The sequence below is a fragment of the Tympanuchus pallidicinctus genome, unplaced genomic scaffold (genome assembly GCF_026119805.1).
Source record: "Tympanuchus pallidicinctus isolate F22 unplaced genomic scaffold, pur_lepc_1.0 scaffold3, whole genome shotgun sequence".
Taxonomy (NCBI): Eukaryota; Metazoa; Chordata; class Aves; order Galliformes; family Phasianidae; genus Tympanuchus; species Tympanuchus pallidicinctus.
The window spans coordinates 18,276,641-18,300,934 of NW_026294747.1; the positions used below are offsets into that span (position 1 = coordinate 18,276,641).

The 24,294-nt window shown below is 40.2% G+C and overlaps 2 protein-coding genes across 9 annotated transcripts in view; one reads left to right on the forward strand and one right to left on the reverse strand.

Moving 5' to 3' along the window:
• Positions 1-4,490, forward strand: part of CD44 (CD44 molecule (Indian blood group)) — a 56,325-nt gene extending 51,835 nt beyond the window's left edge. For all 5 annotated transcript variants that reach the window (XM_052695238.1, XM_052695233.1, XM_052695234.1 and 2 more), the window contains one exon: positions 1,231-4,490. In XM_052695238.1, the coding sequence (XP_052551198.1) occupies positions 1,231-1,444 (214 nt within the window). In that variant the 3' untranslated portion in view covers positions 1,445-4,490. The remainder of the gene's footprint in view (positions 1-1,230) is intronic.
• Positions 4,491-8,789: 4,299 nt separating this feature from the next.
• The window catches only part of SLC1A2 (solute carrier family 1 member 2), an 84,810-nt gene continuing 69,305 nt past the window's right edge, over positions 8,790-24,294 (reverse strand). For all 4 annotated transcript variants that reach the window (XM_052695242.1, XM_052695244.1, XM_052695243.1 and 1 more), the window contains 2 exons: positions 20,883-21,114; positions 8,790-17,738 (listed from right to left, as the gene is read on the reverse strand). In XM_052695242.1, coding sequence (XP_052551202.1) covers positions 17,667-17,738; positions 20,883-21,114 — 304 coding nt within the window. In that variant the 3' untranslated portion in view covers positions 8,790-17,666. The remainder of the gene's footprint in view (positions 17,739-20,882; positions 21,115-24,294) is intronic.

The following is a 24,294-nucleotide window of genomic DNA, read 5'->3' on the forward strand; positions in this document are numbered from 1 at the left end:
ATGTTCCAAGCATTCATTTGTTTAAAAATGAGAACTACGTATTTGCTACAACATGAGTAAGTCAGCAATCTCAAGTACCTACACAAAGCAATTGGTCCTTCTCAGTGGATTGCAAATTGCTTCATCATAGTGTTTTTGGTGTAGTGAGGTTTTTTTTAAAATTTTTTTTTTTATTTTTTTTTTAATGTTTAATGGTTGTTGTCTTAATTAAAACTGATGTTATCTTAAAACAAAACAAAACCAAACAAATTGCCCAAGGTTCAGTGCAGGGCAGTTTACTTGTTTATTTATGTCTTTATTATTCCTTGTGTTGCAAAGAAGACTGCCTGTGTATGGTGTCTGTTGCCAAAAGAATTAGAATCTCCATGCAGAGTCCCACATTTAGGCACTCACTGTCATTTCAGGAAAGAAAAAGAAGTCACACTTTTAAAAGCCTGTGTTCCTTCTGCATTTCATGGTTGCAGAGCAGGAATGATTCCCAAGTGTGTATCCAACATTTACACAGCAAACTGAACTGCTTTGAATAAAATAACCCTCAGCTATCAGTCAGTAAGCATGAATAACATTGATACTTAACTGCCAGATTAGTCATTCAGACAAAACCTGCTTCACTGAAAAGAGAACACTTTTACAGTACAAATTTAAAACTTGGTGTCCGTCTTAAGAGAGCTGTGCTGTCTACATTCAGTGAACACTCAGCTGTTGAATCTTGATCCCGAGTCTGGATTTGGAACTATCCTGTCTGTATAGTGGGATATATAAATAGTACATAAATATGGATACACCCAAATCAGAAAACCATCTCCATCTTCCAACAGTGCATCTTAGTCCCCTCTCTAGGAACAACAGATACTGGGTAGCCTGATGTAATGAGCTGCAATCCTACCCACGGCAGAGAGGTTGGAACCGGATGGTCTTTAAGGTCCCTTTCAATCCAACCATTTTATGATTCTGTGACACTAAGTGGACCAGTGTGTTCCTGTAAAGTTTATGCACATAAATGCTGCATTTTTTCAAAAATAATATATGCAACATGGAGAAACCGTGCACTTTGCTTTGCATAGGTTTGCGCTAGCAGACACAAGTTTCATTTCCAGAAACATTTTCCTAAATACTTACTTGAATGTTTCGTATTATTTATATATATAGTATATATAAATATTTACTTGAGTTTTTGTATTTCCATTACTCTCCATTTATGGTACTTATATTCTTTTTATTTTGATCTAGATGTGGGCAGAAGAAAAAGCTAGTCATTAATAATGGCAAAGGTGCCGTGGAGGACAGGAAGACAAGGGAGTTAAATGGAGACGCCAGCAAATCTCAAGAAATGGTGCACCTGGTTCACAAAGAACAGTCAAATGACCAAACAGGAGCATGTGACGAATTCCTTACCATTGATGAAACACAAAATCATGAAGTTGACATGAAGAGCGGAGTGTAGCGGTACAAAGTCACCAAATAGATCAGTGCTGGGGAAAAGTCAAAATCACACGGACCTTGGGCAGGAATTCTCAGATGCACTGTGCTACTGATGTCTTTTGAACACAATTAAGCTTATTTTTTTTTCTTTATTTTTAATTATTTTAACATGATGTCTGAGTTACAAAATTGACATTTGCTTTCTGAAATGAGCCCCAGGTGTTGCAGTCAGTTCCCAATTCCTACACAGAGGGTACTTACTGTGTCCTGGGCACGTGGCATGTCATTGTTCCCCAGATGCAGTGCCTTCGCTGTGCGGAGTTACAGAAGCATCCAGTTGCTCCATCTTACAGGCATTTAAGGTACTAAACTTATCGTGGTACAACAGTAAGTGAGTAACAGATGTCAAGAGCCAAAATAAAAAGGGCTTAAAACAGAAGTGCCTCCTATGCAATGCCTAACCCAGCAGAATTCACCAGCAATGCCTTCCAGCCAGGAAGAGTGGTAGGTGCACTCAAAGTCTGCCAGTAAAAGCAAAAAGTGACATTTTGTAATGATTGATGACTTGGTCTGTAACAAGAGAAACCCAGAAGGACAAAGTTTATTTATCTCTATTTTAAAATGTCTGTGGACATACAGCAAGTTTTTTTTGGGAGGGGGAACAAAGGGAGGAAAACATGAGCTGATACATAATAAACTTCTTTGTTATCTTAACAATCTGTACATATATCCTTGATTTTCTGAGGTGTCTGTTGCTTTTCCCCCTCCCTCCTTCACAGATTACAGTTCATGTATGTTTTTTAAGGAGTCAGTTAGTAAGCTAATAAAGCAGTATGACCCCAGCTCTATTGTGCAAGCACAAATCAAGCAAATGGAAGTCATCAGAAATGATGGCAGCATTTTTGTTCCTGAAGAATAGGTCTTTCTCTCTCCCTGCTCCATTTTAATAGGAGATGCAGTTTCTCCCATAACTGTTGTATTGCACCAGTTTGCCAATATTTTGAAAAGTTACTTTTGTATGATCTTGCTCACTTCTGATTTATTTCATCCACTTTTTCTTCTTCTAGTCAAAAATGCCAAAGGAAAAACTGTTTTTTTATTGATAACAGAAGTTGAAATTTTACAGAAAAGATCAATGAAATTGTAAGGAAACTCTCCCAGTAATGTAATACAGTAAAATAGCTGCATCTGCATTGTCATTAACTTTTGTTTTGTCCTTCTATGTCTGTTATGTGAAGTATTTGTATTAAGCAATGATGCTGTGCATTATATTGATATGAACTGCCAGAAAGAAAATTATTTACTACCAGTGATCTGTGCTATTTTTAAGAAAGCATATTGGAGTGGAGAGTACCTTCTAATTGGGCTGCCTCAGAAAAATGCAAGTAAAAAGACCGGAGATCACTGCAAGCAGTGAGGTCTGTGTTGGCTGGGATGGGGAAAGTTTGGTAAGAGATGTTCAGAGGTATCTGCTCCCTGACCACAGCACCTGCACTGGAAAATGTTCTGCTAACACAGGTTACTTTATGCTCTCCATCTGATGCAGTGCAGAGGATGGGCTTTCAGCTGGCCACATGCTAACATAGGCTAGCATTGATCTTTACTGGGACACCAAGCACAACAAAAATTGTGATCATGGTTCTCAGTTTAGAGCCCTTCAGCAGCTTCCCAAGCATTCCATTGAGTTGCTCAGAGCCCAGGTATCTGCAGGCAGACCTCCTCAGGGAAAATGTGCACCTGGGCAAAAGGTCCCAAGATGAGGTGTGATTTCAGTGTGCGCATAGGATGCTTTCTGACTCTGTATGTCTCATCTATGAGCAGTCCAGGAGTGCTCAAACAAGGTGAAGTCAATAAGGACAAGGTGACATACACTGTCAAGTACATGGGGCCCGTTGTTAAACCTCTCAGCCAACCATAAGCACATATTTCAACACTGAGCTGTGTTGTGTCTGTTGACAGTCTGCATCGGTTTTTGTTTAATTTCCATACGGCCAGATTTTCTATTTCTCATTATAAATCAGAACAATCTATTGAAGGCTGTGTTTAAACTGGTGTTACATATGTATTTCTCTAGGTGTGGAGATCCAGAATAAGAATTTTGCCTCTTCTTAAATCTTAATTTATTATAAGCCTCAGTCAAAAGGAGATAAGTCTTAATGGGTGAATGTTCTTAAAAAATAAAAATAAAAAGGGCCAGGTCATGTTATTCATCTTCTATGAGAAGATGGAGAAATCCACCAAATCTTTCTAATTTATCTAATGCTCAGTACCTATAGAAGTATGGACAGTACTTGTTGGCTTCTTGTTATATTTGTTATATGGAGATGCTCAATTTCTCTTTAAAAAGGCAGTGCCATTATTTTATATATGCTGATTCTTTTTAGGTTATGTTGTGCAAATAATGCGTAATTAAGTTTCATTGTAGTTTCAAAACTAGATGGCCATTTCATACATGTAATATAGTGCATATTTTTATTAATCTTGGTTTTATTATTTCAGGGGTTGTTTGTTGCGTGTATGTATTTTTTTTATATAGAGCACTAGATATATTTGCATATTTATTTAATAGATTAATCAATGTTAAAGAACATATCATCTCTAAATTGTAATTTAAAAAGTATTACCAAAAAATACCACATGGAACTGTAAAATAAGCTTCCAAAAATAAAATTGGTTCCATGTTGAGGGTAAGTGAGGTCAATGTGGCTAGTGGGAGAGGAGAAGCATTTGGCAGTGTGGTCATACAGAGCCACGGGCAGATCTCCTGCTTGCAGAACTGGCTGTAGGCTGTGGGACCTCTCGTGCTCCACCAGCTTCCAGTGGGCCCCCATCTCCATGGGGTTAGCAACAAGCTCAGTTCCCTAGGAGCACAAATCTTGGTCCAAGTTAAGGTCAACGCAGTAAGGTAGAAATAACATTTAAAGCAGGAAATATATTTAAAAGAGAGGTGATTGATATTTTTACAAGAATGTAATATTTTCATTGAACAATCCTGGGTGATGGTTTCACCTGTATTTTCTTGAAGATTCTGAAAGGAATGTTTGATTAAAGCAGAGAAAGGATGTACAGCCTTCGTCTCTATCTGTGTGGATGTTTTAAAGCCTTCTCAAAACATCAGTTCCCAAGTGATATTTCTGTACAGCATTCTTTCCTTCATGTGATGTCTCCTGCACGTCCTTAGCCAAAAAACACGACTGCCAACTACCAGTGCACTGAGTGTATGTTGGATGGAATGTTATCAGAGAAAATTTCCAGGTGTCTCATAGACTCTGACAAAGTCACACAGAGGCAGAGGTTTGTCCATCACCCTGGTTGGGGTTTCTCCTCGTTGTTCTTTCTATAGATGAAGGGGAGCAATAAAATCCTCTGAGAACACTGTTCTGCCTCTGCTTACACAACACCAGCCGTTTGTTTTATGCTACATTAGGTTGTTAGCCAGCAATTATTTCGTGGCCTTATTAAACAGTTCAAGGCTCAGACATCTCTGGTTGCAAGAGATTTGATTTGTTAAAGAGCATGTGGTTACCTTTGAGTAACCACATGTACTGATGTGTTTTCCTCTGCAGAGGTGAAAGAAACAGAGACGGGAGCAGAAATGCTGACGTGGGCAGATTCCTGGGTTGTAGCTCCAGATTTGTGGGTATAGGGGACAAAGCTCTCATCTCTTTTTCGGGGCAAGAACCATGAAACAGTGGGAACTTTGGGGGTGGGAAAGCCAGAGGTTTTGGTGAAGGAAGAGTACAGTCACTGGAAGATGAAATGGAGATTGAGCAAAATTTCTTTGCCACCTACTGGGAAAGTCCCCCAGTATCCCCAGAACTTTGGCATTTGAATGATTTCATGTTTCAGATAAGGAAAAGAGTATCAGCCTGTTCCTGTGAACTCCCCCACCTCCAGGTCACCTTCTGCATTCACCACCTGATTTGCAAATGGCTTTTGACCAGTTTTCCCCTGGTAGATTACTTCTCACCATTACTCATCTGTGTCTGTGCGCGCTCACCAATGCCCTGCTGAAAGCACCCAGCTCTGACTGTGGGAAACGAGAGGCAAAGCTCAGGCTACACGAAGGTGACTAACAGCACCTCGTCTTCTCTCTGCCCATCTCTCCCATCTGGAGCTGGGTGTGCTACAAGATTTCTAGTCGACTTCTGTCTTCACAGATCAGTTGTGCTGCAGCATGGTTTTTTGAAAAGCTGAAGATGCCCTGACCTCAAGGGAGCTGTTTTTGTTTTGGTGCAGTGGAAGAAGAAAAAGCAGTGAAAGCTTTATACGTGCTTTAAACACAGCTTTCTCTGAGATTTGCCTGAATGGATCCAACAGAAAGGTTCTGTCTAAGCTACAGCTTCAAGGCTTTGCACGCTTCTTATTAAATCTTTGTACTCTATAGGCAAAAGGGGTCAGGATGAACAAGTGGAGCGTTGAAACCCAAGCTCACACATTCTTTGCAGTGTATTGAACTTTGATGTCAATATCGTTAGTTTTGTGTTTTCTTTCAGAAGAAAGACATGAAGATGATGATGCTATGGATCAAAACAGGTGCACAAAGGCTGTCAAATGAGCAATATTTTTTGTTTCAGAAATAGACATAGTTTAGTTTTAATATATCTGATTTAGTTTTAATATATCTGATTGATAGATTACATTTTTTTGGGGGGGGCGAAGGGGTGGAGAAGATGCCTAATATATAATACAACTATCTATTTGTACTGTGATATTATTAAAAGTAAATTATTTCCTGTTACCAAAAAAAAAAAAAGCCTGGAAATTTACAAAAAAAAATAGGACTGGTCAAGTCAAACAGGATCCAACATGACTTTAAGTGTATCCGTCAGAAAACTAAAACATTTTTTTTACACTATGAGTAAAAATTCTCCCTCTGTAGCACCACTGAACAGACTGCAGCTCAACAGCAGCTCCATTCTGGTGCTGGATTGAGTCAGGTGGCTGCATTGCAATGCCAAGGACACGGCAGAAGTTGGGAGCACGTAGGCAGCACTGGGAAGCCAGCATACGGCTCAGAGACAGTGGTTGTTCTACTCACCAAAAGGATCGGGCTGCCAAGTTAATCCTGACATCCTTCAAACTCTGAGAAAGAAAGAAGAGAGGAAGAAACAAGAAGGCACTTTCAACCAGAGACTGTAAGTTTGCACCTTGTATCTGAAAGCCTTAGGCTACTGTGCTAGGATGGTGTTTAACCTAAATGTCCACCTTGCAGTGGTTTGGTTACAGCAGAGTTTTAGCCTGAAATCTGAATTTACTTTGCAGTCATGGGTCTATATCTGCGTTCTGGCACCACGTTCTCAAAAGCCTATTCTTTTTCTTGGCTTAATCCAAAAAAAGCTTAGATAATTTTCATCAACCACATTTTCTTTGGGTGTATAAGACTCCATGCTTTCATTTTACGTGGAACAAGCTAGATATGTTTTGCCCAGAGATCAGATCTAAGTTCTGAGTTTATACTCACCATTTTTTATCAGCCTGTCCTTGTTAATAAGAAACATCTGTCTGGGGGCTGCTGATTGCTATCAGCATGCTCTCTGGAGCCAGCACAGACACAGCTGCCAGCAGACTGCAGCTTGAGCCTATACGATGAGCTGAGCCTTCCAAAGCCATGCCCAGTGCCCACAGATCAGGATCTCAGCTGGTTGCCCCACAGCTCCTTCACTCCTGCAAAGTCAGCCTTGCAATTATCACCACCATTTGGCATATTTTGCTTTGCAGCAGTGGGCTGTCAGATTCACCAATGGGAACAGCTTTATGGTGGAACTTCCCTGCACTTCTTTTGTGGTTTGTTCTCTAGTTATTTTTTATTTCACTTTTCAAGAGAAAGTCTGAAATACGCTCTAGGTGAGGATGCTTTTTTGTTCAGGTAGTGACTCAAAACCAGTGTTCCTTTGTTCACAAAGGGTGAAGGTCCCCATGCAGAGGCAGGCACAGAGCCTACACGCTGGTTACATGCCCTTCACGTGGTAGAAGCAGAGCTCAGGCACAGCTCAGAGGGTTGGCTTTGTGCTGCTTTTCTGCAAAGGTGAGGGCTTTGCTCACTGAGCCTTTTTGGAGCATTCTCCACACACACATTCAAAAATTGTTTGTAATGGTAAGCTGAAAGTTTGTTTAGAGCTGGTGATTCAGGTAATCCTGGCAATGTGTGTGAAACACAGTGAATCTGTGGGTGAATTTCTTCAGCTCTCTCAGTTTGGAGCCAATCCTCCTCCTTCTGGGACACCTCCACAGCAGTACCTCTCACCTGCTGCCTGTGGGCTGTGGGAGCATGAGGCAGGAAGACCCCAGCACCATGTGGATTAGTCTCACAAATGAGAATGGAGGATGCACTCTGTTCAGTTTAACCATGGATAGGCAGCTTTGCAGCTCTGTGAAGGGCAGGCCCTAGGATGCTTTCTTAGACACCTGAAGCTGGGGGTCTGGTTCCTCCGCTGCCCCTCCCCGTGGCTTTCAGTTGCCAGCTTTGCTATCTGTCACTGGTGATGTGCTTTGCTTATCACTGCAGAAACTTTCTGCCATGCCAACATCTCTGTGGCTGCACAGCCCGATACCGAGTGCAATCTCACTTCCTTCCTGCTTCCCTTGTGGCTGCACACTGCTGTGCGGCGAGGTCCGGTGCCAGCAGGCCCCACACGGCTGCCCTCGCTTCCCCTCAGCACAGCAACCCCAAACCTGACTTGTCCTCTCCAGCCCTGTGCTTGGTGCAGAGGTGCCCAGCAGCCTGTCTAGAGGTTATTTTTAATGCTCTTCCCCTCCTTAGGCATGGCACGTTGGGGATACCTGTTTCTTTCACAACCTTGTCTTGTTTACAGGCACCAGTACAACAGAGGAGGCTGTTTGAGTTCTAGCAGTCCTCAAATCTCATCTCTTCTGCTCTCAAGTTGCAAGTAACAGGGAATAGCGAGTGCTAAAGAGACTGGAGTCATAATGGCAGCAGTGTATGTGAACAGGGCCAGGCCCGGATGTGGTAACATCCTTCCTCTGGCAGTGCGTGCCTCAGACACGCGGAGGTGTGAAGCAGGTTTTTAAAGCAACTGCAGCCAACTATCGCATCCTCCTACTCTCCTAACATTTCTTCTTCCTCCTCCATCCTTCATTGCCAAGGCTGTTCTAGACTTCACTGCAGTAAGCAGATGCTGGACTTCATGGCAAATCAGCTCAGCTGCAGCCGGTTCTCGGGGACATTTGGGGTATACAGCTCAGTGGGTGGATTCCTGGCGCAATGGCAAACCCAAATCCACCTTCTGCCCTGCCTGCATCTCTTTGCTTCTCTCATCCATCCATCTGCTTATCTAAACTCCTACCCAAATCATGCGAGAATTCAGCCCTGGCTGAGAGCAAAACTCACAGATATAAGGCAGGAAAATTAGGAATCAACATTTATTGATGATATATACAGAAGAGGTACAACACTTAGTGAAATATTATATTCGCGACTATTTCCAGTATAGAAAGAATGTCCAGTTTGTTTTATACATGAAAGTTACAGAAATCAGTTCACACCGTAAGAAAGCATTAAAACCAAATGACTACAGATAACTGTAAAGGTCTGAACTACAAAAATAGAATTAGTCTACAAAGCATTCCAGCTACAATATACAAGAACAGAGCCCGGAGTTGGGAGAAATTTTATCATCTGCATTCATTAGTTAATAAAGTGTGCTATAGTTACTGTACAGTATGTTTCAAAATCTGGGGAACTTCTTGAGAGAAACAAAAAGAACCAATCCCATTCCTATTGCTTTTTATTCCTTTCAGGTGAAATATATGAAAATATTCCATCTCGTGACTCTCCTCCACTTTTAAGAGGAGGCAAAGGGTATCAGCAGCAGGAGCAGACAGTGTGCGGTCCTGTACGTTGTGATTCACACTGAAACACCGTAGGAGGACTCACCAAGGATACTTCCTGTGCTTTGGGACTTGATTTTGATCACTTTCCACTTAATGGGGCAAGAACATATTTATGAGAACCAGACTCAGGTACCTTGGGCATGAACCAGCTTTTGTTTGCTTTCCCACCCAAACTCTTTCAGAACCACCTTCAGCTTCCGCCCCAGAAAAGTCACTTTCTTACAGATCTCAATCATAGCTCTTAGTTCTGAAGAATTTTGCCACTGAATACACAGTTCATGTCTACTGTAGGATCAGACCTACTTCTTGTAAAAAACAGTCCACTGGACTTCAACCACAGTGGTTCAAGAAGCACTTAGCTCTGCACTTATTTCCAGCAGTATTTTCTAGCATATTTTCCTATCAATATCCTTTTCAAACAATGTCAAAAGCAGTGGATCCCTGCCCATGAGTCACATACTGCACAAACAGCAGAGAGGGCACCTAGCAGGAAAAATTGATTTTCCCCTTGCTCATTGTGCTAATTTAAACAGTGACTTACTGAACTTCTGGTGCTAGAGTCCCAACATGTCAAGCAAACAAGAAGGAACAAAAAAACGAATCACTCCATGTGTGCATTAGTTCTTAGTGTCCTAACAAGTGCACTCATGAGCCAGCACATTGATGCTGGCATCACTTTCTCTCACTACCAGGGAAACACACACATGCAGGTACTGACACATACCATGCCAGTCAGAGAGCTGAAAACTAGAACAACATATTTACAATAAGTTGGCTGCATACGTTATTCTGAATGTTATCAGAACAGAATAGTCCATAATCAACTGATAAAGCAGCTACTAAGCTATGAAACCGACTCAGTTAAATGGCCAGAAGGAAAACGAAGCCAGACAAAAGAACAAAACCCAAAAGTAGAACAGAATTTTGAAAGTCAGCCTAATTTCCTACTATGGCTCAGTACACAATGACCAATTAAATTAAATTAATGCACCACTACCCATACTGTACACACCATTTCACTGAAATTACACATTGATAGCTACATTATCTACACTAAGTGCAGAGAGGCACTGGACATCATGCTTCAACAAAATGTCAGAACTGGTAACAATAAGGTTTTACAGCTATTTGAACTATTCTACCTGCAGTTCTTATTAATACCTGGTACAAGTGATCTAAAGTACAAGAAAGATTATAATACAAGGGTACATCAACACATCTTCCCACATGTCTATCTACTAGAAATTTACTCTCCAAAACCTCAGCAGAATAACACGGCCCCACAGAGTTCTGAGTAAGTGGAGAGATAGCAAGTATCAGTTACACTGGGACAGTAGTATTTGCTTTTCAATGTTTTGCTTTGAATCAAGGAGCTAGCTGGCCATAAAGAAAACTACACGTGATACAATTGTTATTAATACTTATATATATATATATATGTATGTTTTAATTCCACTCCAATTTGTTCTGTAAATAAAAATAATTGTAGCCACGGCCTTAAACGCCAACAGGAATTTGTCTAACGGGAACAGAGAGCAGTAAAAGAGGAGAAATTTCCACTTGTCCTAGTCAAAAAATATAGTGTCTGACCTCTTTAAAGACATAAGAAAGCAGGAGGTATTTCTATGGATGCTACCCAATTGCATTGGTCCCATGGTGGTCTTGTTGGTCCCCTTTCAAGAAGGCAAAGATAGGTGGCCAAGTCATGAAGTCTTTCTGCAGGCTGAACTCATGTACATTGCACTGTCGCACGATGGACTGGGTACCTATTTTTTGCCTACCCAGATGTACAATTTTCTTTAATCAGTAGTATGAGTCACTCAGTTATACATGATCAGGTCCTAAGAAAAATCTGCAGGATTTGGCAAAGGTAACACCAGGAGAAATGACAAAAATGAGGGGCGATTGCCCAAGACAGTCAATCTAAAAGATTGTTCAGGTTATTATAACACTGTTCCATAATGAACTGCAGCATTTGAGGACATCTTGAAATTCCTATTTGCTTCTTGCATTTTGTGCTTTGTTTATAATTCATCACTAAGCATATCACAGAAATATTTCATTGATCCTAAATGTTATGAGAAAACTGGTTTTGTTCTAAGATCAGCTTTAAAGGACTACCTTCCTATCTATCATACAAGGTCATATAGAAAATATAAGAAAATATCAGAGTCTGTAAATTACAGATACTAGGTAATTTAGTTCAATCTACACTGTAGTTTCCAGAGAACAAGTACAAACCCCTAAAGCCTATATTAATAACTGAATCAGTACTGAGTATAGTGTATTTAACAATATAAATACATATGCAGCTTTTTCTCATGCATTCTAGAAGCTACAGTTCACACCGGATCATAGGAAATGGGCTATATTTAACAAAGGGGCAGGATATGTTGGGTGGGAATGTATGCAATTGTCTTTAAGAAGGAAGGACAACCTGTAGTACACAAGGACTCACAAGCCCATGCATAACACCAAAATGGACGTGCCACAATCTACAATAGTGACCGCAAAATCAATTTGTAAACACAGTTTGCACACAGTCTTTTAAAAACTGTAGAAAAGAAATAGAAAAGAAAGATAGAAAAATCCCTGCACGCTACCCTACTTATGTACATAACGATATACAGGTACCAGACAATCCAGGTTGTGCGATGCTGTCTATGACAGTTTCCCTTCATGTAGTGGTGTATGCCACAAAGTGTCATTAAAAACAATTGCAGGGCTCCTGAATTTTGAACAATCATACTAGACGGATTGGATGCTGCAGCATCCAGCAGCATTGGCTCCGTAGCAAAACACCGATAGAGCTGAAAGGGGATCAAGGTTTGGGCGAAGCAAGAAATCTCACAAGTCTTCCTGATTCTCCCAATCCGGTGTTAGTTTGTTGGCTGTTTCCATCTTGGGCTAGTAGAGACCTACTCAGTGACTCAGTCTTATGCTCTAGGATTTTTTCATGTTCAGAGTATGGGTTTTCTGTAAGAACTCTAGCTGCAAAAGCACAACCATGTTACCCATCAGCATTTGTACTGATTCAGTAATGGGAAGCCACCAAGCCTCCCCCAGCCAAGGGGAGATATTGCTGGGATGGTGGGCACAGCCAAGGGAGAGCACAGAGCCCTGTGCCAGGAAGCCCATTCATAAGAGAAAGGGAATCATCAGCACCTGGGCTGTTCAGCTATGAGCAGTTCAGCTCATTCATAGCAGCAGACTTCAATTTAATATCAGATATAATTAGAAGGAAAAAATGAGGGAGGCACTCCTTGTACAGCATAAAGCAGTGAGTCCTGCCATAGGCATGCAGAACTGGAGCCTGTGCTTTTCTGAGGCTTACTGAAAGCTGTCTGTGGGGAGGTAAGATCAATGACTTTCAAAGGAAAATGGACTTAATACAGCGTTATAGGTAAATTTTGAACTAGCACATGTCACTTAAAAATAAGGTGGTAAAGATGAACTTTCCTTTTGACACTTCCGCACTGTAATTCCTTTCCTCCCCAGTACTCTATGCCATCCTCTATTTCCAGTTATTCAGCCAATAGAAATTGGGTAAATATTTTTCCCTCAAAATCATCAATATGATTGGAGAAAAGAAAATCACTCTTCATTCAGAGAGTGTTTTCTAGCAGGAGCAGGACTGCCCACACAGTCCTATGCAGGGAAGAAAGCACAACAACAGCCAAGGTGAGCTACACCAGTACTATGATTAATATGAAAAATATCTTAATGGGGTCCTTACAAGTCACAGTAATAAAATTGAGGGTAATCTCTGGCTCATAACAGACTAATATTACAGTACATTTTTATAAAGTGCCCTTATTTAGCCTTCTGTAAATTAATCCAAATGCAGCAATAAGAATAGACTAATGGAGCTACTGAAATGAGAAACAGTTACACCTTATGTCTCCACAAAAGGATTTCTCTGAGCCTGGTACTAAAGCTCAGAGCCTTTTGAAACTTATTTACAGAAGTGAATCTCAGAGGTAAGATTTAATACTGCCTGTGTTTGGGGGGATTTGTGCGATCGCTGCTGTGTTGCTACAACAAGGCTGCAACAACACAAGAGAAGGCGAGGAAACAAAGACAACCCAGACAGTTGCCAGAACAAATTTGTTCAAACACTGCTGCTGCGGTTTCTCCTATGAACAGTCGGTTCTTTTGTGTATCAGCTACCAGAAATGTAATGGCACTGGCAGTGCTGGAAAACAAATCAGAAATCCGTACTAGTTTTACTTCCACGTGCCTTTTAAAGTAGCACGTGGAATTCCATGTGCTTTGAGAAAGAAATGAAAATTAGCAGTATCTCGAGGAAAGAACAGAAAAAAACCCACGTTAATGACAGTAATCCTTATTTGTGTGCTGAGTTTTAAACTCAATGCTGGATTTGTAGGATAATTAGGAAAAAAACAAGCATCTTAACAAAAACTTTGAGAACCGAGAATCACCTTCATCTTAAGCAGCAGACAAAGACTGTTGCCTCTGATGGGATTGTGAAATCCCTTAGTACTTAGCAGAGACAGGAAGAGACTTGACCTTTCCTGGAAGCCCGTGATTCCCCTGGATTTCAGTGGAACTTTCATGCAGCCAGAACATTGCCGGCACAGGTTTTACTACAGCAAGCATAGCTTTTCAAAGACGTAATGAGTTTCTCACTGATTCAAATGGAAGAAGCACACTTCACATCATGGCTCACATGGCTTGTGCCCTACCTATCTAAAGCACATGTGTAAGAGCCACATGTGTTTCTCACAGTGCTGGTGCAGCCTTTGTTTTCTAAGGGAAGAAATGAAGAAAAAAAACTGCAGGAAAGAGTTCCATTTTTTTTTTAGCTTTAACGTGTGGTGTGCTTTAGTTTCAGTGAATGGGTATCAAGAGAATGCTGACCTAGCTTCAGCAGCGAATGCACAAAATAAGTGTGTAATTAAGCATGCAATTAACTGACTCTTCACCTGGTTTAGACTTCTCCATGTGCCAGTGCACTGTCAGCAATGCAGAGGGCAAAAGGTATCGGCTGCACTGACAGCAAGGAGCTGACAGAGAAGCACGCAGGGTGAGCATTGGAAAGAAACGTTAATTTCTCCAGGAGCTGCATGGAACGCTAATCACTTTCTACTGTGTTCTTCTTTTAACATTGCCACCCCAGCCCTGGAAACAAACACAAAATGTTTGCCACATGCAAATGCATTCATCAACACCTTCTAGTGAAACTAAAAAGAGAATGGTCAGTGGTCAGCCCTGCCTGCTGAAATGTGAACTTGCATTAGCTGAAGTGGCCAGTCCCTGGGTTAGTTTCTGTTTATTTAGTTAAGTAGCAACCCAGCCTCATGTGGAATGAGCAAATCGAGAAATGCAAGCCAAGAGTGAGTTACATTTTCCCAGCAAAATGGAAAGCTTTTGATGGTTAAATACAGTGCTGTGCTGGAGTAACACTATATTAAATATTCAGCCAGGGTAAAAGCAGAGAGGTTTACCAAAAACAACATTTCTCTTTCTCCCACATCCACATTTAAGTGGAGAAATGCGATTGCAATTATTTCTTGAAACATCCCTGAGTTACTGTATCTATAGAATCACTATTTTAAAATCACAGCCTGCTATTCCAGTCCCGTCAAAAGGCCCACATTTATTTTCCCCTGTGTGGGTGGAGTTTCTCTAACATCTCATTCCTTCCTCCCCTAGTCTCCATCCGAAGAACCACTCTTCAAAAGACAGCACGTCCCAAGCGGATATGCGTAAGCACATTGTAAGTGTTTCTCAATATGCAATTTTGAGGAGCTGCCCAGTCACACATTGCTGGCATCCCTTTTCATTTGCAACCACTGAACACTTTCAAAATACAGCTAAAAGTCTACGGACTGGTTTTCCAAATTCACTCACAAGACCCGTGGTTGCTGTGGCTGCTCTTCAGGCCGGTGAGCAGGCATCCGAGCCGGGCTGCCAGGTGCTGCCCCTTGTTCACCACTGCCCTAACCAGCCACAAATACGGCGTCTTGCTCTCAGGCAGGCCCAGCGCCCCAGTGTCAGCAAGCTGCTCACAGCACAAGCCTGCGCCCTCAGAGGAGGGAAGGCTTTGGGGCACCTGCAGCCTCCCCAGGCACATCTCCGGCACTTAATCCGCAAGTAACGTTGTTTTCACCTGCAGACTAGGGCCCTAATCCCAAGATAATCTTAATACCCAGACATTCTGTTCAACACAAACAGAGCAAAGTCAGTGACCTTCTGCTTCCTACTCTTGCCGTCACAAATGCACTTTCTTAAAGTATTCGCATTGGTTCTCTTACGTATTCAGAGAAGCAACAACTGAAGGTTAGTTCTGGTTATTTTGATATCAGTGACCAAAGAAAAAAGAAGACCACCTACCTACCACTTCTCTGGATATTCTACTGTTCTGTACATCACAAATCATCCTTAAGATGATTCATAAGACCTCTAGAAAAGGCATCCACCTCTAATACATATTAGAGGCCTACAGAATTCACAGTGGTTCTATACTTGCTAGATTATTCAAGCTGACTTGCTTAGGATCATTGTGATGAATTGTGAGAACAAAATTCAAGGACAAAAAAATATTCCACACCAATGAAGCATGACAAGCGGTGCTCTGACAGTGAACTTCGACTTGCACATAATTAAGAGCGTGTGCAGCTTTTTCAGAGGTCTTTATATGAATGCAGAGGAGGAAAAGCACATTATATTTATATTCTAATAGCTTCTATAGAGCCAAATACAGTCCACAGTTAAACACACAACTTCTGCTTAGACCTACAACAGGTCTTGAGCACAGATGCTGAATTGCCCATGTCTCTAAATGTTTTAGCTCTTTTCTCTGCCATTTCTAAGCTCACCATTCCTGAGAACCCCTGAGAGTTCCCCCAGACCCTGCACAGGGCCCACTCTGTGGGTACAGCCTCACAGGGTCCACCTGGCTCAGATTTGCTATAGAACATCGTTAGTAGTAGAGAGGCATTCACCAGAGTCTCAAAATTGCAGAGTATTAACAAGCACCTTTAAAAACACAGGGCGATTATTGCGACTGCAATTTCTTTTGATAGGATGAATAAGCTATAGTATGTTAACAAAACACCATCTTTCTAATGCAGATGCCATGTACTCTTAGAAACTTTTCTGACAAGAGATTTATATGAACCATTACTCCGCAAAGGAGAGAAAGACAGAAGGATATATTCAATGCATTGGTCGAAATCCTATAGCTTATTCTTCATCAGTCCAAATCCTGGTCAAATTCTAGTAACCTTAACCAGGAATTTGGCTTACTAATAATTTCAGGATTTAGTCGTTCTCTGACATATGGCATTCTTGGAAGACACACTTCATGCCACTGATGGTTACATTCAAAACTTCCCAATTTCTTAGTGTAATATACTCAGAATTTACTTACAGAGCATTATCAAGTACCCAGTCATGACATCCTTGCTCACATTCAGTAGTATCTTATTTGAGTAGCCCCTTCCCCATGAAGACTCCCTCTGACATCAGTGAAGTAGGGTGAATAATAAGGTGCTACCTACTTTGATTAAGAATGACATAATTGAGCCCACGGTGCTCTATGTTTTGTACAATTGGCATGGATTTAGGAATGATCACCCCTGCAATAATACTGCCTTGTGTTACGTGATGCACTGCGGTCACAATAAAATGTGACCTAATAAAATGGGGGTGGCATCTGCCCTGGACAGCTGATAAAAATACATCGCATGCACATGCAAATCTAAGGTCTTAATGCCAAATATTAATTGTACTAGTCTAACAAAAGGTCCGGGATCATTTATTGACTTCCACATAGTAATCTTGCCCCTGGATCTCAGTTCTGTTTGAAGTACAACTAGGCACAAAAATTCAGTGCTTCCCATGTCAGGAGCTTATTATTATTGTAACAAATAGAAAACTTTATGGACACTTTCAAAAGCTGTTTCAGCCATACAGTGCTAACTAGATCAATTATGCCACAAGAATCACTGAATCACTAGAAGGCTTGCATGAAGTTATATTTTTCTGTAACTATTTGTGACCCTGAGTCCCTTTAGTGAGCCATACTGGCATTATGATCTTTCCATTTTGCAGCATTTACATTCTCTGCGTCTTGAATGAACAGGAAGGCAGGTGAGAACACATCACACTGCATGGAGTATTCGTCAGCTGCATTGTCCAAACAGTAACACAAGGGAGACAGATGGTTATGGATCACTGTTTGGCAGAGACACTACATTGACTATATGAGATCTTTGCTAAGTGTCAGTTAAGAAATTAAGCAGAAACTGTAGATGTTAAAAAAAAAAAGAGAGAGAGAGAAAAAAAATCTTCCTTGATCGTGATATCTTTTACCAGAAGAAAGCTTCAGGATTTATTAAAGATGGAGCTGGGAATCTCTTCCCTTAGTTTTCACGTTTCCAAGGCTCTTCTTCAACACTGATGTCTGCGGATTTGCCATTGGTTGCCAGTGTTACCTGCAAGTAATTATCATCAACAACTGACTTAAAGGCCAAGGCACTTTGACAAGAAAAGTCATTACTTTTATAAGGAAGATCATGATATTTACAGGAACTAGATACACCACATCTTATTATATATGAAAAATATATTTATTCAGAATTCACAACACTCACAAATAGTGAGATTCCTGTGAATTTTATATGCTGGCAAGAAAACACTAACAGTAGAAAAAATGTTTCCTATTTTCTTTGTTGTAGTTTTGTTTTTAATAACTGTTTCAGGTTATACTCCTATCGTCTATAAATTTTTTTTCTGGGTTATTTAAGCAACAGATTTCTTTGTCTGTTTTGATCTAGGAAGTTGTACTTTTTTAGTAGAACTCCTTCACAGAGCAAGATAGCTGACGCAAGGATACAAAAAATGTACAAGGCCAGAATAATCACAGATATGTATCTATAGAATCTCATCTACAATTACACCACCTTTAAAGAAAAGGAGCAGAAGTTACGCTGTGATAGCATTGTTCATTATATCACTACTTCTTATAGAGCAGTGAAACTTTATGACTACAGTCAGATCAAAAATCCATAGTAATGCTATTTTTGTCTCACAAAAATTACAGCACATCACTCTTGGCCATAAAGATCTGTGCTATATTTTGTTTATTTTATAGTATGGTAGAAGACCTACAGTGATCTACCAACTCAGTGTCCAATAGGTTGCATCCCAGAAAGAGGTACTTCAATATATACTTCAATAAAGGTAGCTCCAGACAAATGATTTTTAAAAAATGAAGAAAAAAAGATAAAATGTTGGTTTAACCTTATAAAAATGATCTAGATCTTTATAACTGCAAGAGAACCTTTCTTTTAACATCAAATGGATAGCTTAATCTTTCCTAACTTACCTTGTAAAATAACATCCTCAGCTTCAAATGAAAACTTAAAGACAGAGATGAAATTCCCCATGCTGGATAAACTGGATGCATGGAAGCATTGGGGCATGGAAACATGACAAAATGCACTGATTTTGAAATGAAGTCAAGCTTTTTCTTAGATAATGGAAGGGGAAAACATGCAAGTACAGGAATGAACAGCTTATTCAGACATTAAAATCACATCAAGTCATTCATGTGAAATGTGATAATAAAAAAATACAAAAACATCATGCAGTAACATCCACTCTACCCCCATGTAAAGGTACACTACTTATTAAAAATGTACATTGACCATGCAAAATTATAAACTAGTAGTACAATACACGGAGTATACTACAGACTGTAAATAGAAAGCACATGCTAGCAGATTAGCTTTTGAAAACTCTGACCAGAGTTGCAGTGAACTTTTCACTCCACCAGGACATTTGACAGGATGAAGAGAAGTCATTTCAGATTTAACAAACGGCTGTTTTGAATCCCCAAATCCTATACTCTTTTGCTTTTGATACTCTAACACTTAGGAGCTATAGACCACTTCAACATCCAAGTGCTTTGCAAATGTCAGGATATGTTCATAGCTTACAAACTGGACAGTAACACCACATCCTCTTGGCAGCTTGCAGACAGACAAGTGACCCACTCAAAGTCAGTCTTATGCCCTATCCAGTAAACCCTGGCTCTGTTCATGAATTTAAAAGTGCAAAGTGAAAGCCCATAAAACAATTCAAAATACTTCATAAGTTACTGGTCCCAGATTTCTACTAAAGAGCATACTTAGGATGTTATACTGCACCATGAGTCCATGTCTTTGAGGTAAAACAGTAACTCAACTGATGGGAATCAGAAGAGAAACTGAAAGAGAAAAGGAAGTACAGTAAATACTGTATCAAAGGTGATTAGTTTCTAGCTTGGCATGGATCTCTGAGAGATGGAAAGGAGTATTCAGCTCCATCAACCTGATTCAGAAATAGAATCAGAATTCAGACCTGATTCAGAAAATAGAATATTCTCCAAAATAAATAATTTTCAAAGAAATTAATCAAAAAAATCTTGAGATATTTCTTTTCAAGTAAATTCCTTCTTCTTTTGTTGTTTGTTGTATTTTGTTTGTTTGTTTTGTTTTCCCGAATTCAATATCACTTTGTCCACTAGCAATTTAGGTTTGGCCTGACGTTATCTAGAAGTAAGCATTTGAAAAAAAGGGTATTCTAAAGAATGCTTCCAGACAGGCCACAGACAGGTGAAAGGACTAGAAGAAAACTTTATCTCCAATCTACGTGATTATCTGCTAAAGGACTTATTGTAAGCATTCACAGTTAGATACTGGCTCAGTTGTGGCATCTAAAAGATGCAAGAGAATCTTCTTGGTTAAACGGCTGATGTAGGCTCACTGTGTCAAAGACAATGTAGAGGATCAGATTAGAGAAATAAATTAAAAATAATAATTTTTCAAAAGATTTTGAATTTCAAAAGAAATTAAAGCTTCTAGCTTGTTACAGTTTCTTTCTTCTCCTTTTCATTTAAAAACTCTCTTGATTCTAAACTGCCCTGTCCTAGTGGTGGGTGCTTTGTAAACTTCTAGCCATTAACCACCCCAGCTGTCTTCTCCTTCAATCGGTGGGGTTTCTCAAGCTCACGTTGCTCTGATCATGACATTATTATCACTATTAACAATCCATGTTAGTTACAGCAAGGATTAGAAAGAAAATATGATGTTTGTGTCTTAATGATCCAGGAACGATGGAAGCAAAGCGTAAGCATGCTGTATGAGTGCAGGAGCATTCAGATGCTAAAGTGCATTCAATATGTCCATCTCTGAACAGCATATCATGGAAGGCAATCAGCAAACGACAACACCTGTATTGGATTGCAGACACCCTTCATTTGAAGTTGGCAATTAAGTTCTCTGTTGCCAAAGAAAATTAGGTAAATGTCCACAGAAGGTGATGCCATATTTTCTGTGTCTTGGCATATTCCATAATACGCTGCGTCTTGCCTTTTGATATGTAAACAATGTACATGATTTTTCTCCTCAAACGACAACTTTTACGAAGAGTGCAAAAATCATCTTTTGCTCAAACTCATTCTGGGGTTCATGGAGCTTGTTGTCACAATGTTATTTGCGGAACAATTTCAAGAATACATGCAGGTTAAAAAATAAAATAAAACAAAGCATGCACTGCTATATACATGTCTCAATATCCATAAATGTGAAAGGTACCTTGCACTCATCTACTATGACTGAGTTGTGAGCTGCAAAAACACACTGGTTTGAGTTGTTTTCCCTATGATTTTTCATGTCGTCATAGATAGACTGAGTCTTGGTCATTTCAATGTCTTCGTGCTCTTTATGATGAGAATCAATGCTGTCAAGTTCTGCCTTGGAAAGGTGGTAGACGATGCCAGCACCAAAAGAATCCCCCACTACATTGACTGATGTTCTCATCCGGTCCCTATAAAAGAAGCAAAAGGAAGAGGCTGAATGGCACGAGAGGAAGAAAAAGGCCTGAAAGCCCTGTTAATGTTGCAGTTGTTGCACTTATTTCAGAAGATTTATAGCACTGTTAGAATAGAAAGATGGTAGCTTTCAAGTGAAATTGAAAAAACTTGCCTTTCCAGAGGACGTGTTCAGGCAGGAAGGATGTGCTAACTCCCATGGCCCAGCTGCTCATTCTCATGGGTTTTGGCAAAGAGTTTGCACAAGGACACAGCCAAACTGCAGAGCTGTGCTTTGCTGAGATCTCCCTGGCGCCTCCTTCTGCAGCTGAAGGTTTCAGTGTCAGGGTGCCAGACTCACATCATTGCCCTTTGTTTAATCTGAATTTATCAGGGTACGTAACACAGTCAGAGAAAAGGATTTTGGATCTGATGAAGTGTGTGATTGCTGGAATGGATTAAAAAACAGCCCCTCGCCTTATTCTTAGTGAGAAAATTGCTGGGATTAAACGCCTGAAAAGTCTTCATGAGATGGCTCAGGCCATCACAGCTCCTCTGCTGGCACCATCTTTACAGATGGTCATCTGTCAGATGGCAGCATGCCTGCCCACACTACCGTATGGCAGCACACAGTGGATGAGCCAGCCAAATACAGGTCACAGCCTACAAAATGATGAGCCTGTGGCAGCATGTCAGTAGCAAGTCCCTCACTGCACAGTGTGCCAGCGGAGGACCATGTGCTCCAATACAAAGAAGCATGTTTGTTGGCACTTTCCAGACAGGATGCCTTTCTCCTGTCTCCTATTTACAGCATGACTGTCAGCTGTGAGGTCATGGCTGTGGATCTTCTCTCATTTCAGACTTCTGCCCAAAACCTCCCAAAAAAGGGAGATGTTCTTACACAGAACTGCAGGACTGAGTGCTCCTGCTGTCTTTCCTACTGCAGATAGGATGCACTGCACGTTTTGAAATCATTTACACCTGCCACCTAGATGTGAAGAGCTAACAGTTTTGGTGTTGTATCTGAGCTGAAGCAGCTCCCCCCAGTTTTTTTTTCTTCCATCAAATAAGAAGTCTAATAATCTCCCCCAAAACAGATAAACCAACAACATCCTTCCAGTTTTGCCTCACATGAATGAAATGCTTTACAGATCTCACCCCATGCCTGTGAAAACTGTTTCAAACCTTGTCAGAGTGACAGAATAGGAAAAAATTACTTTCTAAAGAGTTACTTTTAATTAAGACCATCAAATGTACTGAACCCTCCCATACAGTGCTCCAAGAACCTCTGCCTCACTTTTATTTCTGAGCAGCATTAGATTTTGAAAGATGCCAGACAAGGGAGAGATAATATAAGCGTTGCCAAAAAATGAGAGGAGAATACACAAATATAACTGAGGCATGATTCAATTTCTGACAGGGTCATTTGAGCAGAAGTGTCAGCCCATATTCATATGTTACTAGCCAAGAGATTCTGTAATACAAACTGCACGCTCTTACAGAGCATTATTACACTAAGTGAGCTGATGTAGACCAGAAACTTTCTTACAACCAAACAAGCAAAGTCATAGCTGTCAGAAATGAACAGCAAAGTGCTTCTGACTTCCTTGGGGTCAGAGAACACCCAAGGAGAAGTAAGACTGAGTTTACTCTTTTGTTAGAAATAACCAACAAAATAATTCCAGCTTCTTGGAACTTTGAAAACAAAATTAATGTCAGAAAGTTGCAGTCTAGTCACCTGCCCAACATAACTACTTCTGTGTTCTTCATAACAGACCCTGAGAGGAATAATGGAAAGACAAAGTTCTCTCTCAAAAGCCAACTCAGCATCTGGTAAGAGTGTGTTTTGATATTGCTGCACTGTAATTCTGAAAAACCTGATAAGGATTAATGCCTAATTTCCATGAAGTGGCATAAATACGAACTGGAAGCTTGCTTATATAAATCAGAAAGAAGAAGAACTGAATTAGGCAGGCCCTCTTGTTATTAATGTAATAGCACGTATATAGTATGCTAATATGCAAAAAAAAAAAAGGTTCTCCTGCTCTCTGAAAGCTTGAAAACCTTGTATATCAATCTTACTATATTTTAGAAACATTAAAATCTTAGCACACCTGCTAATACAGAGAGTTGGTGATATGTTTAGCATTTAGGCAATTATTTCTTAGCTGTTGTAGAAAAGAGCTCCTGTGTTTTTCAGTTCAATTCATTTGATTCATAACACCTAGATATAGAGTAAGTCTGAATGTTCTGAATTTGGAACTAAGCCTTGGAGCAAAGTCAGAACTCAAAGTCAGTAACAGAGTTACTGAACAAAGGTAGATGTGTAAAATACTGGATTGGCTGCCCAAGCCCGTTTTCTCTAATTCCTCTTTCCTCACTGCAAAATATCACTGTATTTGAGGTTGTGCCATGATATTTGTTAAGCCTGTCAGTCTCACATTTGGAAAGAAGCCAGCTTTTAGCTGGAGCAAAATAAGCTTGCTTCATTGCAGCTGTTGGCATATAATTGCTGTCCTATTAAATGTCACTGCTGCGTTGTGCTTAGTTTCAAACTGAGAAAACTGTGAAGGTTGTGAAATCTTGGGAAACTTGCCTGGTGAAAGAGCTCACTTTGTATGTGTGTGTGGGAGGGGGAAAGGTTTAGCAACCTAATCTTTAGATATTGGAGAGACTTGAGAAGAAATCGATACGGAAACCTTTTGGCTCCTATTTGAAGGAAAAACTGCCAAGCTTAAAGCCAGTCAAAAGTCAGTTTTGTGTTGCACCATGACCAAATCTTGCAAAGTTGTTTTTGGTAAGACTGCAGTTTCAGATGATGGCAGTATTGTAAAATCAATTGATAGCTCCTTTCATCGGGAATACTGAAAAATTCATACAGTAGGCCATTTCTGCAAAGCTTTCCTTAACTGGAATTCAACTGCTATAAATTGAACTACTCCAAAATATTTCTACTTGTCCCAGAAAAGTGGCTTTCATAATGCCTCAAAGATTTTCTTAACTTTCTCCTCTACATTCTGTCATAAATACTGCTGTAATTTTATTTCATGATCTAAAGAAATGGAAGAAGGCAATGTTCGTAAGTAAAGAAAATATGTTTTCATGACGTTTTGTTTCAGATATCTTATATAGGGTTTGTGTGCCCAACAGACTGCTCAAAAGTTGGCGTGCCTTTCTTTACCATCTCCAACATAAGC